Here is a 13,714-nt window from a genome sequence, read left to right on the forward strand (position 1 = left end):
CCAACTTTTCAAATGTCTATGAAATAAAGGACATATTCGACAAAAGATATGACATGCTAATGAACTTATCTTAAAAATATAACTGTTCTTTATTTTTTTTTAAACTCATTTGCAGGATGACTGGCCAGGCTAGCATTCATTGGCCATCTCTAATTAACCAGAGAGCAGTTAAGAGTCAACAACATTGCTGTGGGTCTGGAGTCACATATGAGACCAGACAAGGTTTATTTTTCCTTTGTTTCTCAGAGTGAACAGAACCCCTGACAGTCCTGATTTTTTTTCTTTTCTTTCTTTCTTTTTCATTTTTTTGTTTCATTCCCCCACGCTACCACTGACAAGTGGTCGTGCTTATTTTTCCCCCAGCACCCATATCACGTGTGTGCAGATGTCGGACACAGCGAAGAACAAACAAGTGCATAAATCTTTATTAAAATCCTACCACCAGGAAGAAAGGAAACACCCGAATGGCCAGTGGCAAGCAGTGCCCTTCACATCAAAGGGCAGTACTGTGTGATCAAAACAGTGAAGGGGAGGGCAGGGATTAAATCAAAAGAGAGGTTGGAGGGGGAAATAAAACACTCCACTCCCCGCAGTGCCCACCTCTCTCTGAACAGCTCAAGGGTGTTGGTGGACACTGCGTGCTCTTTTACCAGGGACATCCGGGCTCTAACCTAACCATAGAGGAGGGGCAGCCCAGGGAAGGTTTTTTTTTGGCTGAATGTCTGACACTCCTCTTTTTTTTTCGGATACTCTTTTTTTAGAGCCAGCTCTCAGAGTGAACAGATCCTCAGACATTCCTGTTTATTTTTTTTTCCCTCTTTCTTATTTTTACCCCCACACTACCGCCTAACTGCGGTAGTGCTTATTTTTCCCCAGCACCCACGTTGTGTGTGTGCAAGTGTGAGGCACAGTGAAAGACATAAGGTGCATGAATCTTTATTTAATTTCCACTACCAGGAAGCAAAGAAACTCCTGAGTGGCCAGTGAAAAGCAATGCCCTTCACATCAAAGGGCAATGCTGTGTGATCAAACAGTGAAGGGGAGGGCAGGGATTAAATCAATAGAGAGTTGGAGGGGGAAATAAAACACTCCACTCCCCGCAGTGCCCACCCTCCCTGAACAGCTCAAAGGTGTTGGTGGACACTGCGTGCTCTTTTGCCAGGGACATCCGGGCTCTAACGTAACCATGGAGGAGGGGCAGCCCAGGGAAGGTTTATGAAGGTAAGAATCCCCTCAAGAGGATTAGTAACAATTAACAATCATTGTTATTCAATCATGAATCAACAATGGATTAACGGTCATCGTTAGACTCTTAATTCAAGGTTTTTTTGGTATTCAAATTCCACCACTTGCTAAGGCAGGATTTGAACCCAAGTTCCCAAAACATTATCTGGGTGTCCAGATTAACAGTGCAGCGATTATATTGCTCGACTGTCACCTCCCCATTTGATGTAGGTACTTTCCCTCAGTACCATTAAGAGGGAATTACAGAAATAGGGAGAGGCAAAACAAAAAGGTTTTAAAAGGAAGAATGGGAATTTTATTAAAGATAAAATACTGCAGATGCTGGAAAACTAGAACAGCCAGAGAGAATGCGGAGAAGCTCATTAGGACTGGCAGCAGCTGTGGAGAGAGAGTTAATGCTTTGAGTCTGGTGTGACTCTCCTTCAGAACTGATGAGAATTGTTAAATTGAAGATTCACAGATTTAAGATACTGCAGGATTTCTGATCAGCTCCAATTGGCCATGGGACTGAAAACTCATTTTTGGGGGATATTGACAAACAAGGAGTTAATGAATTCTAGTTATTCTTTTAGTTTGAAATTCAGTCAACACAAACACATCCACAATTCACGTGGGACCAATAAGTTACTTTGATGCACAACAGTTTGGAGATGGTTACCTTTTCTCTGGAGAAGAATGCTGGTCTGTGTGCGTCCAATTCGATTTTCTACAATACAGGTATAATTCCCCAGGTCCGTTTCTTTCACCCAATCAAATATCAGTGATACTTCCACTTCCTTCTCCCCGAGGTGTTCATTTAGAATTCTGTAGGTCAGGGATGGGGGGAAGGGAATAAAGAGAAAAGGGAACCTTGAGATTTACTTGGCTTCTCGTGATGTGTATTAGCAATCGCTGCGGTTCTCAGTTGATGGCCAACTGAGTCCATGATGTGGCTGTAGATTAGAGTCCGAGGGAAGTGGATCTGTTCAGGTGGAAGCAGATACTCACAATTATTTCACAAAGTAAACCTCAGTGACTGGGTTCAAGGCTTTGGCAGAGTGAACAGAGAGTATTTGCTCGAGTTAACTGAGCCTAGAACAGAGGGCAGAACTTTGTACTCCTATGGGCCGCAGACTTGGACGTGGGAGAGCAACTTCATTACGAGCAAGAAGAGAGTAGGCCACTTGGCCCTTCTAGCCTGCTACGTAATATGTTCGTTGCTGATCTGAATTTAACCTCCACTCTATATTCTTGCACATCTTCAGTAATCAGACATCCCCTTGGTAATCAAGAATCTGTCTACCTTGACTTTAAAAATATGTAATAACTCTGCCTTCAGTGCCTTTTCAGGAAGGTGAGAATTATGTAGAATGATGTCATACCCAACCACCCCCCCCCACATATGCAGGGTTGGGAAAGTGGTCAACCTTCCTGGCCCACAGCTAATTGAGGCCCTTAAGTGACCAATTAAGGGCCAGTTTCAGCCAGCAGTAGGATCATGTGACCATCAGTGTTTCTGTTACCACGCGGGGGTGGGTGACCAATGGCTTACCCTGGGTGGTCAGCTGTGGTAGGCTCTCGATTGAAAGCACTCAGTGCCTAATTGAGGGATAGGCCTGAGAAAGCGGTGAATAGATTATATGGAGCTGATGCCCAGAGAGAAAGAAAAGGCTTAGCCCAGTTGCACATCACAATGCTACTGTTTGTTTTAAAATTCATTCACAGGATGCGGACATCACTGGCTTGGCCAATACTTATCTTCCACCCCTTATTCCTCAGAGAACAGCCAAGAGTCAACTACATTGTTGTGGGACTGGAGTTACATGTATCTATCCCAATTAAAGGCAGCAGGGTCCCTTCCTGAAAAGACTGTGGAGAACTAGTAACAACTGTGAATGGTTTTGTGGTCATTGTTAGACTCTTGGTTCCAGATTTATTTTCCTTCTTCATGCTTTGAATTCAAAATTCTCCATCAGCTGTGTCAGGATTCGAACCTGGGTCCCCAGAACATTATCTAGATCTCTGGGTTAATAGGCCATTGCTTCCCCTCCACATGTGTTCCAACATGGTCTCAATTACAACTAAAAATTTAGTCTTCTTCCCTCATGTAATTCTAATCTTGTGAAAATAAATCAAATATTTGTTCCATTTTGTGATGAGAGGAGTTGACCCTGTAAGTAAATAGGTAGTATTCTGATGCAGGAACATACTGAAACGAAGAGTAACAGAATGTTGGAATAACTCCAGATTCACCAGACGTTGAGTTCTAGACTTTGGTTTTTGTGTCATTTGATAGAGATCAGACAAAATTAGTTTGAATACTTGAATAATTTTCTGAATGAAGACCAGAATGTCAGTCTTTACTGTAATGTATTGCATCATAAATAAGTGAGACGGGGTGGGGGGGGGGAAGGGTGGATTTATTCATTTTAGTTGGATTGTTGGCAACTTCTTAGAAAGAAATTACTCAAACACAAGCAGCTAATCTGCTCTGGCATTTCGGAGCATTGTCAGAGATTTGGGTAACAGCTAAATCCAGGCTTTGTCTGCTTTAATTCACAGGTGGGTGGCACGGTGGCTCAGTGGTAAGCACTGCTGCCTCACAGCGCCAGGGTCCCAGGTTCGATTCCAGCCTCGGGCAACTGTCTGTGTGGAGTTTGCACATTCTCCCTGTGTCTGCGTGGGTTTCCTCCCACTGTCTAAAAATACACAGTTTAGCTGGATCGGCTGTGCTAAATTGTCCATTGTGTCCAGGGAGGTGTAGGTTAGCTGCATTAGCCACGGGAAATGCAAGGTTACAGGGACAGAGTCTGGGTGGGTTACTTTTCAAAGGGTTGATGTGGATTCAAATGGTCTGCTTACACACTGTAGGGAGTCTGTGTGAAAGATCCTGTGGCTTGAATTGAAGAGGCTTACTGGACAATATGTATCCCTTAACTAACATCACTGTCTCATCATCTTTCTGGTTGGTGCACTGTTGCTGACTGTGGACTTAGCTGTGCTCAAATTGGATGCTGTTTTTCAACAGTTGAATCGTGGTCATAACTTAAGAAAGGATTTAATTGACTGTAAACAATTTTGAGACATTCTGCAGTCATGAAGACTGCTATAAAAATTAAAAGTCATTTTTCTCGCCCCTTTCAAGTGCAATGATGGTCACCGTGTTGCATCACATTGTGGAATGCAAGTGTTAATTCTCCCACTCATGTCACTCCAGAGCCAATGCCACACAATACTGAGTGATCTTAAAGCCTTTGTTGCTGTTCATTATTATCTGTCACTCGTAAAGAGTAGTGTCAGACCCTCAATGATCACAGTTTGAACAGCAGATTAATTAGTCTCGACAAGCTGTGAAACCAACACCCACTGTGACCTTCTTGTCCATGGAGGACCATGAACGTTGGAGAAGAGGATGGATTTATTCAGCTTTCTCACTTGACAAATGCAAATTTGTAAAGACAAGAATCCTGAGATTCTGAAATGTTCAACAGGCTTTTAAATCATGTCTAGATGTAGACATTCACTGCTTTTCTTGCAGTCTAAAAGATGCCAGTGCTGATCTCTTAATGCCCCTTGGAGGGACAATGCTCCAAAAGCTTGTGATTTCACATAAACCTATTGGACCATAACCTAGTGTCGTGTGACTATTGACTTTGTCCACCCGTGTCCAACATGAGCACCTCCGCATTATGATCATTTAACAGTAAAGTAACAGCTTGCATTGACATAGAAAACTCACAATACAGAGGAACCTCGATCATCCACAGGACACGGGCAGGGAGTATTTCATTTGATTAATCGAATTCCGGATAATCGAAGGCCGGATAACATGGTTTAGCTGAGCCTCAGGACCTTGCGATCTTGCTGGATAATCCGATATTTAGAGAATCGAATCCCAGATAGTCGAGGATCCTCTGTATTCCACAGCACTTTACCAGTTAACTGCTGGTTTGAAGCCCACTCACTCTTGTAATCTAAGCAAACAGTAGACCATGTGCACCCAGTAAGATCTCTGGAATAACAAAGTTAGCAAGGCTAAGTAAAACGTTTTTGGATATTAATAACGTCCAGACATCATGAAGAAGTCTCCTTTGAATTCTTTTTATGTATTCACTGGTGGGATGTGGGTGTCACTGGCTGGTCAGTATTTATTGCCTGTCCCTCACTCTCATTGAGAAGTTCATGCTATGCTACCTTCTTGGAACAATGCAGTGTACCTGCTATGGGTTAACCCACAATGCCCCTAGGGAGGGAATTCCAGGATTTTGACCCAGTCACAGTGAAGGAACAGTGATATAATTCCAAGTCAGGACGGTGAGTGGCTTGGAGGGGAACTTGCAGGTGATGGTATTCTCAAGACTTTATCCTTTCGGATGGCAGTGGGCATGAGTTTGGAAGGTGGTGTCGGAAGATCTTTGCTGAATTTCTGCAGGGCATCTTGTAGGCAGTGCTGTTACTGAATGTTGGCGTGGATGTTTGTGGATGTGGTGCCAATCAAGCGGGCTGCTTTGTTCTGATGGTGTCAAGCTTCTTGAGTGTTATTGGAGCCGCACCCATCCAGGCAAGTGGTTATCCTGATGAAGGGCTTTTGCTCGAAACATCAACTCCTTGGATGCTGCCTTTTCCAGCACCACACTCTCACCTCTAATCTCCAGCATCTGCAGTCCTCACTTTTGCCTAATTTAGGACAGAGATGAGGAGAAACTTCTTCACTCAGAGAGTGGTGGGTGTGTGGAATGCTCTGCCCGAGAAGGCAGTGGAGACCCAGTCTCTGGATTTGTTTAAGAAAGAGTTAGACAGAGCTCTCAAGGATAGTGGAATCAAGGGTTATGGAGATAAGGCAGGAACAGGATACTGATTGAGGATAATCAGCCATGATCATATCGAATGGTGGTGCAGGCTCGAAGGGCAGAATGGCCTATTCCTGCACCTATTGTCTATTGTCAATTCCATCACAGCCCTGACTTGTGCCTTATGGATGATGGACGGATTTTGGGGAGTCATGAGGTGCGTTTCTTACTGCAGTATTCTGAGCCTTTGAACTGATCTTACAATCACTCTGTCTATGTGGCGAGTTGAGTTAAGTTTCTGGTCAATGGTAATCCCCAGGATGTTGATAATGGGGGAATCAGTGATGATTACAACTTTGATTGTCAAAGGGCAGTGTTTAGATAGTCTCTTATTGGAGCTGGTCATTACTTGGCATTTCTGTGGTGGGAATGTTACTTGCCAATTGTCAGCTCAAGCCTGGATATATTCCAGATCTTGTACCATTTGAACATGGATTGCTTCAGTATCTGTGGAGTTGCAAATGTTGCTGAACATTGTGCAATCATTGGTGAACATCCCCACTTCTGACCTTATGATGGAGGGAAGGTCATTAATGGAGTAGCTGAAGATGGCTTGGCCTAGCAGATTACCGGAAGGAACTCCTGCAGAGATGTCCTGGAGCTGAGATGACTGACCTCCAACAACCTCAGCTGTCTTCCCATGTACCAGGTATGACTCCAAGCAGCAGAGAGTTTGACCCCGATACCCAGTGATTCCAGTTTTGCTAGGGCTCCTTGATGCCACACACAGTTGAATATGGCCTTTATTTCAAGTGCTGTCACTCTCATCTCACCTCTGAATTCAGCTCTTTTGCCCATCTTTGAGCCAAGGCTGAATGAGTTCAGGAGCTGAGTGGCCCTGGTGGAACACAAACTGGGCATCACTGAACAGGTTATTGCTGAGCAGGTGCTGCTTGAATGCACTGTTGATGACACCTTCTATCACTTTACTGATGATCAAGAGAAGACTATGGGGCAGTAATTGACTGGGTATCATTTGTCCTACTTTTTGTGTACAGGACATACCTGGGCAATTTTTCACATTGTCAGTTGCAACATTTCCAATTACCTGTAGATGATGATGGTTAGAAGAGGAATCCCAAAAATATACTACAATTAATACCCATAAGGGTTTGAACCAATATAAGACCATAAGATCATAAGACATAGGTGCAGAAATTAGGCCACTCAGCCCATCGAGTCTGCTCCATCATTCAAACCTGGCTGATAGGTTTCTCAACCCCATTCTCCCGCCTTCTCCTCGTAACCCTTGACCCTCTTGACAATCAAGAACCTATCTATCTCAGTCTTAAATATACTCAATGACCTGGTCTCCACATCTTTCTGTGGCAGTGAATTCCATAGATTCACCACTCTCTGGCTGAAGAGGTTACTCCTTATCTCCATTCTAAAAGGTCTTCCCTTTAGGCTGGGGCTGTGCCCTCGGGTCCTAATCTCTCCTGCTAATGGAAACATCTTCCAAACATCCATTCTGTCCAGACTATTCAGCATTCTGAAAGTTTCAATTAGATTCCCCTCATCTTTCTAAACTCCATCAAGTATAAACCCAGAATCCTCAAATGTTCCTCATACATTAAACTTTTCATTCTTGGGACCATTCTCTTGAACGTCCTCTGAACACGCTCCAGGGCCAGGACATCCTTTCTGAGATATGGGGCCCAAAACTACACACAATACTTCAAATGTGGTCTGACCAGACCCTAATAGAGTCTCATTGATTTTATCATCAAGTCCTCTCAAAATAAATGCCATCATTGCATTTGCCTTCCTAACTACTGACTCAACCTGCAAGTTTACTATGAGAAAATCTTGGATGAGAATTCACAAATCTCTTTACACTTCAGACCTCTGAATTTTCTCCCCCATTAGAAAATAGTCTATGTCTCTATTCTTCTGACCAAAGTGCATGACCTCACACTTTCCCACGTTGTACTCCAACTGTCACTTCTTTGCCCAGTCTGCTAACCTGTCCAGATCCTTCTGCAGCCTCCCCGCCTCCTCAATGCTACCTGTCCCTCGACCTATCTTTGTATCATCTGCAAAATTAGCCAGAATACACTCAATTCCTTTATCTAGATCGTTAACATATGAAGTGAACGGGATGGGACCATTCGCCACAGCAGATTCGCCGCCAACGCTTGGCCACTGCCCTTTGACCACTGAAGATGATTCGCCACCACCCATTGGCCACTGAGGACACTTAGCCACCACCCATTGGCCACTGAGGACGCTTAGTCACCGCCCATTTGCCACTGAGGACGCTTAGCCACCGCCCATTGACCACTGAAGACGATTCGACGCTGCAAATAAGTCGTACATTTTGAATATTGGTGGTAGCGTTTATTTGTTTTAATAACCATTTATTTTTGTTAATAGAAATTTCTTTTTATTTAACAACGTTTAAAATGTTAGAGAACAAGCATATCTAAACTATATAAAATTGTCATTATATTGGTTAAGGTAGTGTTTGCGTTGTTACAGTAACAACTTATTTTCGTTACAGGAGTTTTTTTAAGCTTGTATTTTTTTTTTGATTTACCCTCAAGTCTTCAAAATGGAAACAGAAATTATTAGTAAATGTGGAAAAAGGAAGTTTTACTATGATGGTTTTATATATGTTTTTGATAAACTATCCAAGAGTGATTCAAGTATTAAGTTTTGGCGATGTGAACAAAGAGGCCGATGTAATGGACAGATCCACACCAAGAGTGACACTGTGATAGAAACAATAAAAGAACACACACATTCCCCTTCCGCAGCAAGTGTTCAAGTTGCGAAAGTGAAAACAAGTTTAAAACGTTGTGCAAAAGAATCGCAGGAAGTACCGAGTGTTCTTATTAATGAATGTGTAGCTGATGTCCCTCAGTCAGTCCTAGCATCTTTGATAATTGTTAAATATTAATGTGAGATTTTACTGCCATTATCAAGATTTTTAAAATATGTTTCCTTTTTCTGGTTAACATTTGGAATGCATTTTTATATATAAACCAATAAAATGATATTTATTTTACCTCTTTTTTAAAAATCAATATGTAGTATGTAGCTGTATAAATAAAGGGGACTGAGAAGTATGAAAGAACAGGCAGGTGGGAAAACAATCAGGACATATATATATATATTTCCGGTGGTGAATAGTCTCAGAGGTCAAATGACTCGAGTGGAGAAACACTGGTGGAGAACCGGCAGTGGCTAATCATCGGCGGCGAATCTGCCGTGGTGAATCGTCACCAACCTGAAGTGAAAGGTCTGTGCGGTACGTTTCTATGTTCTATGTTCTATGTTGTGGTCCCAACATGGAATGTTGCGGAACACCACTCGTCACCTGCTGCCATCCTGACAAGGACTCTTTTATCCCCACTCTGGAAATGGTCGTGTAGCCAAGCGATAACTTTCAGGGATGTGAAGAAACAGCTAACATCTTCTAAAGTGTTGGCACATTACGATCCCAAGCAAGATCTGATATTGACAGAGGGAGAGCATTAGCTCATAGGTGGCCCAATGGAGAAGAATGCCCAATAAGTATATATTCAGGACACTGGTTAATGCAGAGCGTAAATACCCCCAGATGGAGATGGAAGGTTTGGTGGTCATATTTGGAGTGAGGAAGTTCCAGCAATACCTTCATGAATGTAAATTTGTAATAACAACAGGCCACAAACCTCTCCTAGGTTTACTTAAAAAGGACAAGGCAGTGCTGTCCATAGCATCAGACCGAACTCAGCAGTGGGCTCTAATACTAAGTGCGTGTAATTACAAGTTGGAAGACCATCTAGGAGCTGAAAATGTGTTGCTGGAAAAGCGCAGCAGGTCAGGCAGCATCCAAGGAGCAGGAGAATCGATGTTTCGGGCATGAGCCCTTCTTCAGGAATCTGCCTGACTTGCTGCGCTTTTCCAGCAACACATTTTCAGCTCTGATCTGCAGCATCTGCAGTCCTCACTTTCTCCTAGACCATCTAGGAGGCCAAGTAGCAAATGTGGATACATTGAGCTGCCTCCCACTGGCAGGTGCTCCCCCAGTGGTACTGTCACTGGATGTTTTTTTTTAGATTAGATTAGATTACTTACAGTGTGGAAACAGGCCCTTCGGCCCAACAAGTCCACACCGACCCACCGAAGCGTAACCCACCCATACCCCTACATTTACCCCTTACCTAACACTATGGGCAATTTAGCATGGCCAATTCACCTGACCTGCACATCTTTGGACTGTGGGAGGAAACCGGAGCACCCGGAGGAAACCCACGCAGACACGGGGAGAACGTGCAAACTCCACACAGTCAGTCGCCTGACTGAACCTGAACCATGTTTTAGTCATGGTTTTACATTTTCTAGACACGCTTCCTGTCACAGCTGACAGTATCAGATTTTGGAAGCAAAAAGATCCGGTCCGAGCAAAAATGAAACAGCTGGGGTGGGGGGAATGGGGTGATGGGGAAACCAAAGGGTCAAACCACCTAGAATTGAAACCTTTCTTTGGAGCTGGAGAGACCAGATCATAGTAGAGGTTAGCATATTATCATGGGGAGAAAAAGTAATTGTTCCAAGCACAGGTCACTGCCAGACACTGGCTGACCTCCACCAGGGACATCCACGGGTTTCCAAAATGCAGATGTTGGCAAGAAGTCATGCCTGGTGGCCAGGATTGAATGCCAACAAAGACGCATTGGTAGGGGCAGCGCCCAGACTGCCAACAGGGACAGAGCTTATCACCAGGCAGATTCCCCACATTCACGGGAATGGCAGGGTAAACCCTGAACTCAGTTAAATGTTGACTGTGCAGGTCCTTTCATAGGCTTAATGTTCTTAATCATTGTAGACGCCCACTCAAAGTGATTGGTTGTGTACAGAGTTCGTTTGTCAAACACGGAGACGATGATAGAAAATCCATGCACGTCCATTGCAAAACACGGACTGTAGAAATGTTGCCAGTGTTTACCAGCAGGGAAGTCAAATATTTCCTGATGTTGAATGATATTTGTCATTTAAGGACAGCTCCATACCATTCTCATCCAATATTCTGGTGGAAAGAGCAGTCCAAACATTGAAGACAGGCTGAAAGAAACAGCCTACAGCTTCACTCGATACTAAACTGTGCAAGTTCCTATTTGATTATAGCACCACCCCACATTGAGCTACAGGGATAGTTCTAGCAGAGTTGCAATGGGGAGGAGATTCTGTACCAGGTTAAATCTGATCCTCCTGGACCTGGAGGGGATGAACCATCCATTATCAGAAATGCCAATGCCAGATGCAAGGCTCCGCCAAGCAAGAGAGATAGTTTACTTTGGGGATGAAGTTTGGTGTAGAAACCGGGGGGAAGGCCCTGCATGGGTAAGAGGTATGGTCAATGCCAAGTCAGTTCTAGTGACATATAAAGGTCTGGTAGGTCTGACAGTCCTGAACAAGCACGGGACCATATGAAAGTTGTAAAACATGCCCGTCACCTCGACTGCCTTTCTGACTGTTTTGGAACCCATGGGTTCTCCCTTGCCATCAAGGGTTGAAGATATCTCAGGATCAGAGATAGACAACTCAATGCCTTTGTCGCCTGAAGAAGAGAATTAATTTCTTCCGAGATGCTCCATGTGCAAGAGGCAAGCTACTGTGTGTTACATACCACTTATGTCAGAGGCAGGGTTGGAAGACATCTCAGGAACAGTCTTTGAGGAACAGTGTTATCACTCTTGGTGAGAAAAGATTTCTCCTCGTCTCCATTTTAAATAGGAGACCACTTATTTTTCTTCTGGTACTTCTAACCTCCAGCCAAATCCAACCCGTCCAAGTTATCTTCTGAAGATAATCAGTATTCATCCCAGAAATTAGTCGAGTGAACCTTCATTGAACTGCCTCTTTAAACGTAGGAACATAGGGACAGAGAAACAGGAGCAGGTCCTCCGAGCCGACTCCATCACTCAATATCCAACTCTGTTCCTCATTCCTGCTTTCTCCCCATACTCTTTGATCCCTTTTGGTCTAAGAACCATACCTAATGCCTTCTTGAAAACATTCAATGTTTTGGCCTCAGCGACTTTCTGTGGCAGAGAATTCCATACACTCACCACTCTATATGAAAAAAAGTTTATCCTCATCTCATTCCTAAATGGCTGACCCTGTATCCTTAGACTAGATTCCCTTCAGCCCAACAAGTCCACACCAACCCTCCAAAGAGCAACCCACCCAAACTCACTCCCCTACGTTTACCTTTGACAAATGCATCTAACACTACGGGCAATTTAGCATGGCCAATTCACCTAACCCACATTCCTTTAGACTGTGGGAGGAAACTGGAGCACCCAGAGGAAACCCACACAGACACAAGGAGAATGTGCAAACTCCACACAGACAGTTGCCTGAGGCAGGAATTGAACCTGGGTCCCTGAAGTTGTGAGATAGCAGTGCTAACCACTAAGCCACCGTGCCGCCCAAAGCAACCAGGCTTCTGGACTCCCTGTCATTGAGAACATTTTTCCCTTATCTACCCTGTCTAGTCCTGTTAGACTTTTATAGGTTTCTATGAGATCCCCCCTCATTCTTACTCTTTATTCTCTGCCAGCCAGGTCTCTATCCATGTAAGTAAGCTACCCCATTCCCTTTAACTTTGCACAGATATCTCTAATGTGGGACCTTACCAAAACACTTCTGAAAGGAGACATATTAATTTGGACAACTTTGATATGACTGATTCATTTGTAACTTAATTGTAATGTAATAAGCTAGGCAGTCAATTAACCAAAGTAGAGAATAGATGTTTGTTACAAATTACTGGTAGCTTGGAAACTGTCTGTGAGCTATCTTTGGGAGAATTCCAGAACAGATAAATCATGAATTCTTATCTATGAAATGTTCCTTGGCAAAGAGCAACAGAGTTGGTGGATTTGTGTGACTGTGATTTTTTTTAATTTGATTTATTATTGTCACATGCACCCAGTACAGTGAAAAGATTTGCTTTGTGTACAGTACAAGTAGATCATACCATAAAACGTGCATTAGGGTAATAGAACAGAGCGAGGAATACAATGTTATGGCTGCAAAGTGTGAGATGAATATTAAATTTAAAATTTGAGAGGTCCATTCAGAACAGCAGGGAAGAAGTTATTTTTAGTAGGGGGTGGGGTGTGGTTTAAAAGGGCAGGTGACTGGTGGGTACGGAGGATAGGATCACCAGGATTACTAGTCAGGTCCATTGTACCTTAAAGATGACAATGCAGGTTGATAGAAGTGGTCAAGAAGGCATACAGCATGCTTCCCTTCATCGGACGGGGTATTGAGTACAAGAGTTGGCAGGTCATTTTACAGTTAAGAAAGACTGGTTCGGCCACATTTAGAATACTGCATACAGTTCTGGTCACCACAATACCAAAAGGATGTGGATGCTTTGGAGAGGGTGCGGAGGAGGTTCACCAGGCTGTTGCCTATATGAAGGGTGCTTGCTATGAAGAGAGTTCGAGTAGATTAGGATTATTTTCGTTGGAAAGATGGAGGTTGAGGGGGGACCTGAATGAGGTAGACAAAATCATGAGAGTTATAGACAGGATGGATAGCAAGAAACTTCTTCCCAGAGTGAGGGACTCAATTACTAGGGATCTCAAGTTCAAGGCGAGAGGGGAAAAGTTTAAGGGAGATATACATGGCAAGCTCTT

The 13,714-nt window shown here is 43.6% G+C and overlaps 1 protein-coding gene across 2 annotated transcripts in view; it reads right to left on the bottom strand.

Moving 5' to 3' along the window:
* Nucleotides 1-13,714, bottom strand: part of il1rapl2 (interleukin 1 receptor accessory protein-like 2) — a 1,022,943-nt gene that overhangs the window by 40,084 nt on the left and 969,145 nt on the right. For both annotated transcript variants that reach the window (XM_043705153.1, XM_043705154.1), the window contains one exon: nucleotides 1,904-2,049. In XM_043705153.1, coding sequence (XP_043561088.1) covers nucleotides 1,904-2,049 — 146 coding nt within the window. The remainder of the gene's footprint in view (nucleotides 1-1,903; nucleotides 2,050-13,714) is intronic.

The sequence above is a fragment of the Chiloscyllium plagiosum genome, chromosome 15 (assembly GCF_004010195.1).
Source record: "Chiloscyllium plagiosum isolate BGI_BamShark_2017 chromosome 15, ASM401019v2, whole genome shotgun sequence".
Classification (NCBI taxonomy): domain Eukaryota; kingdom Metazoa; phylum Chordata; class Chondrichthyes; order Orectolobiformes; family Hemiscylliidae; genus Chiloscyllium; species Chiloscyllium plagiosum.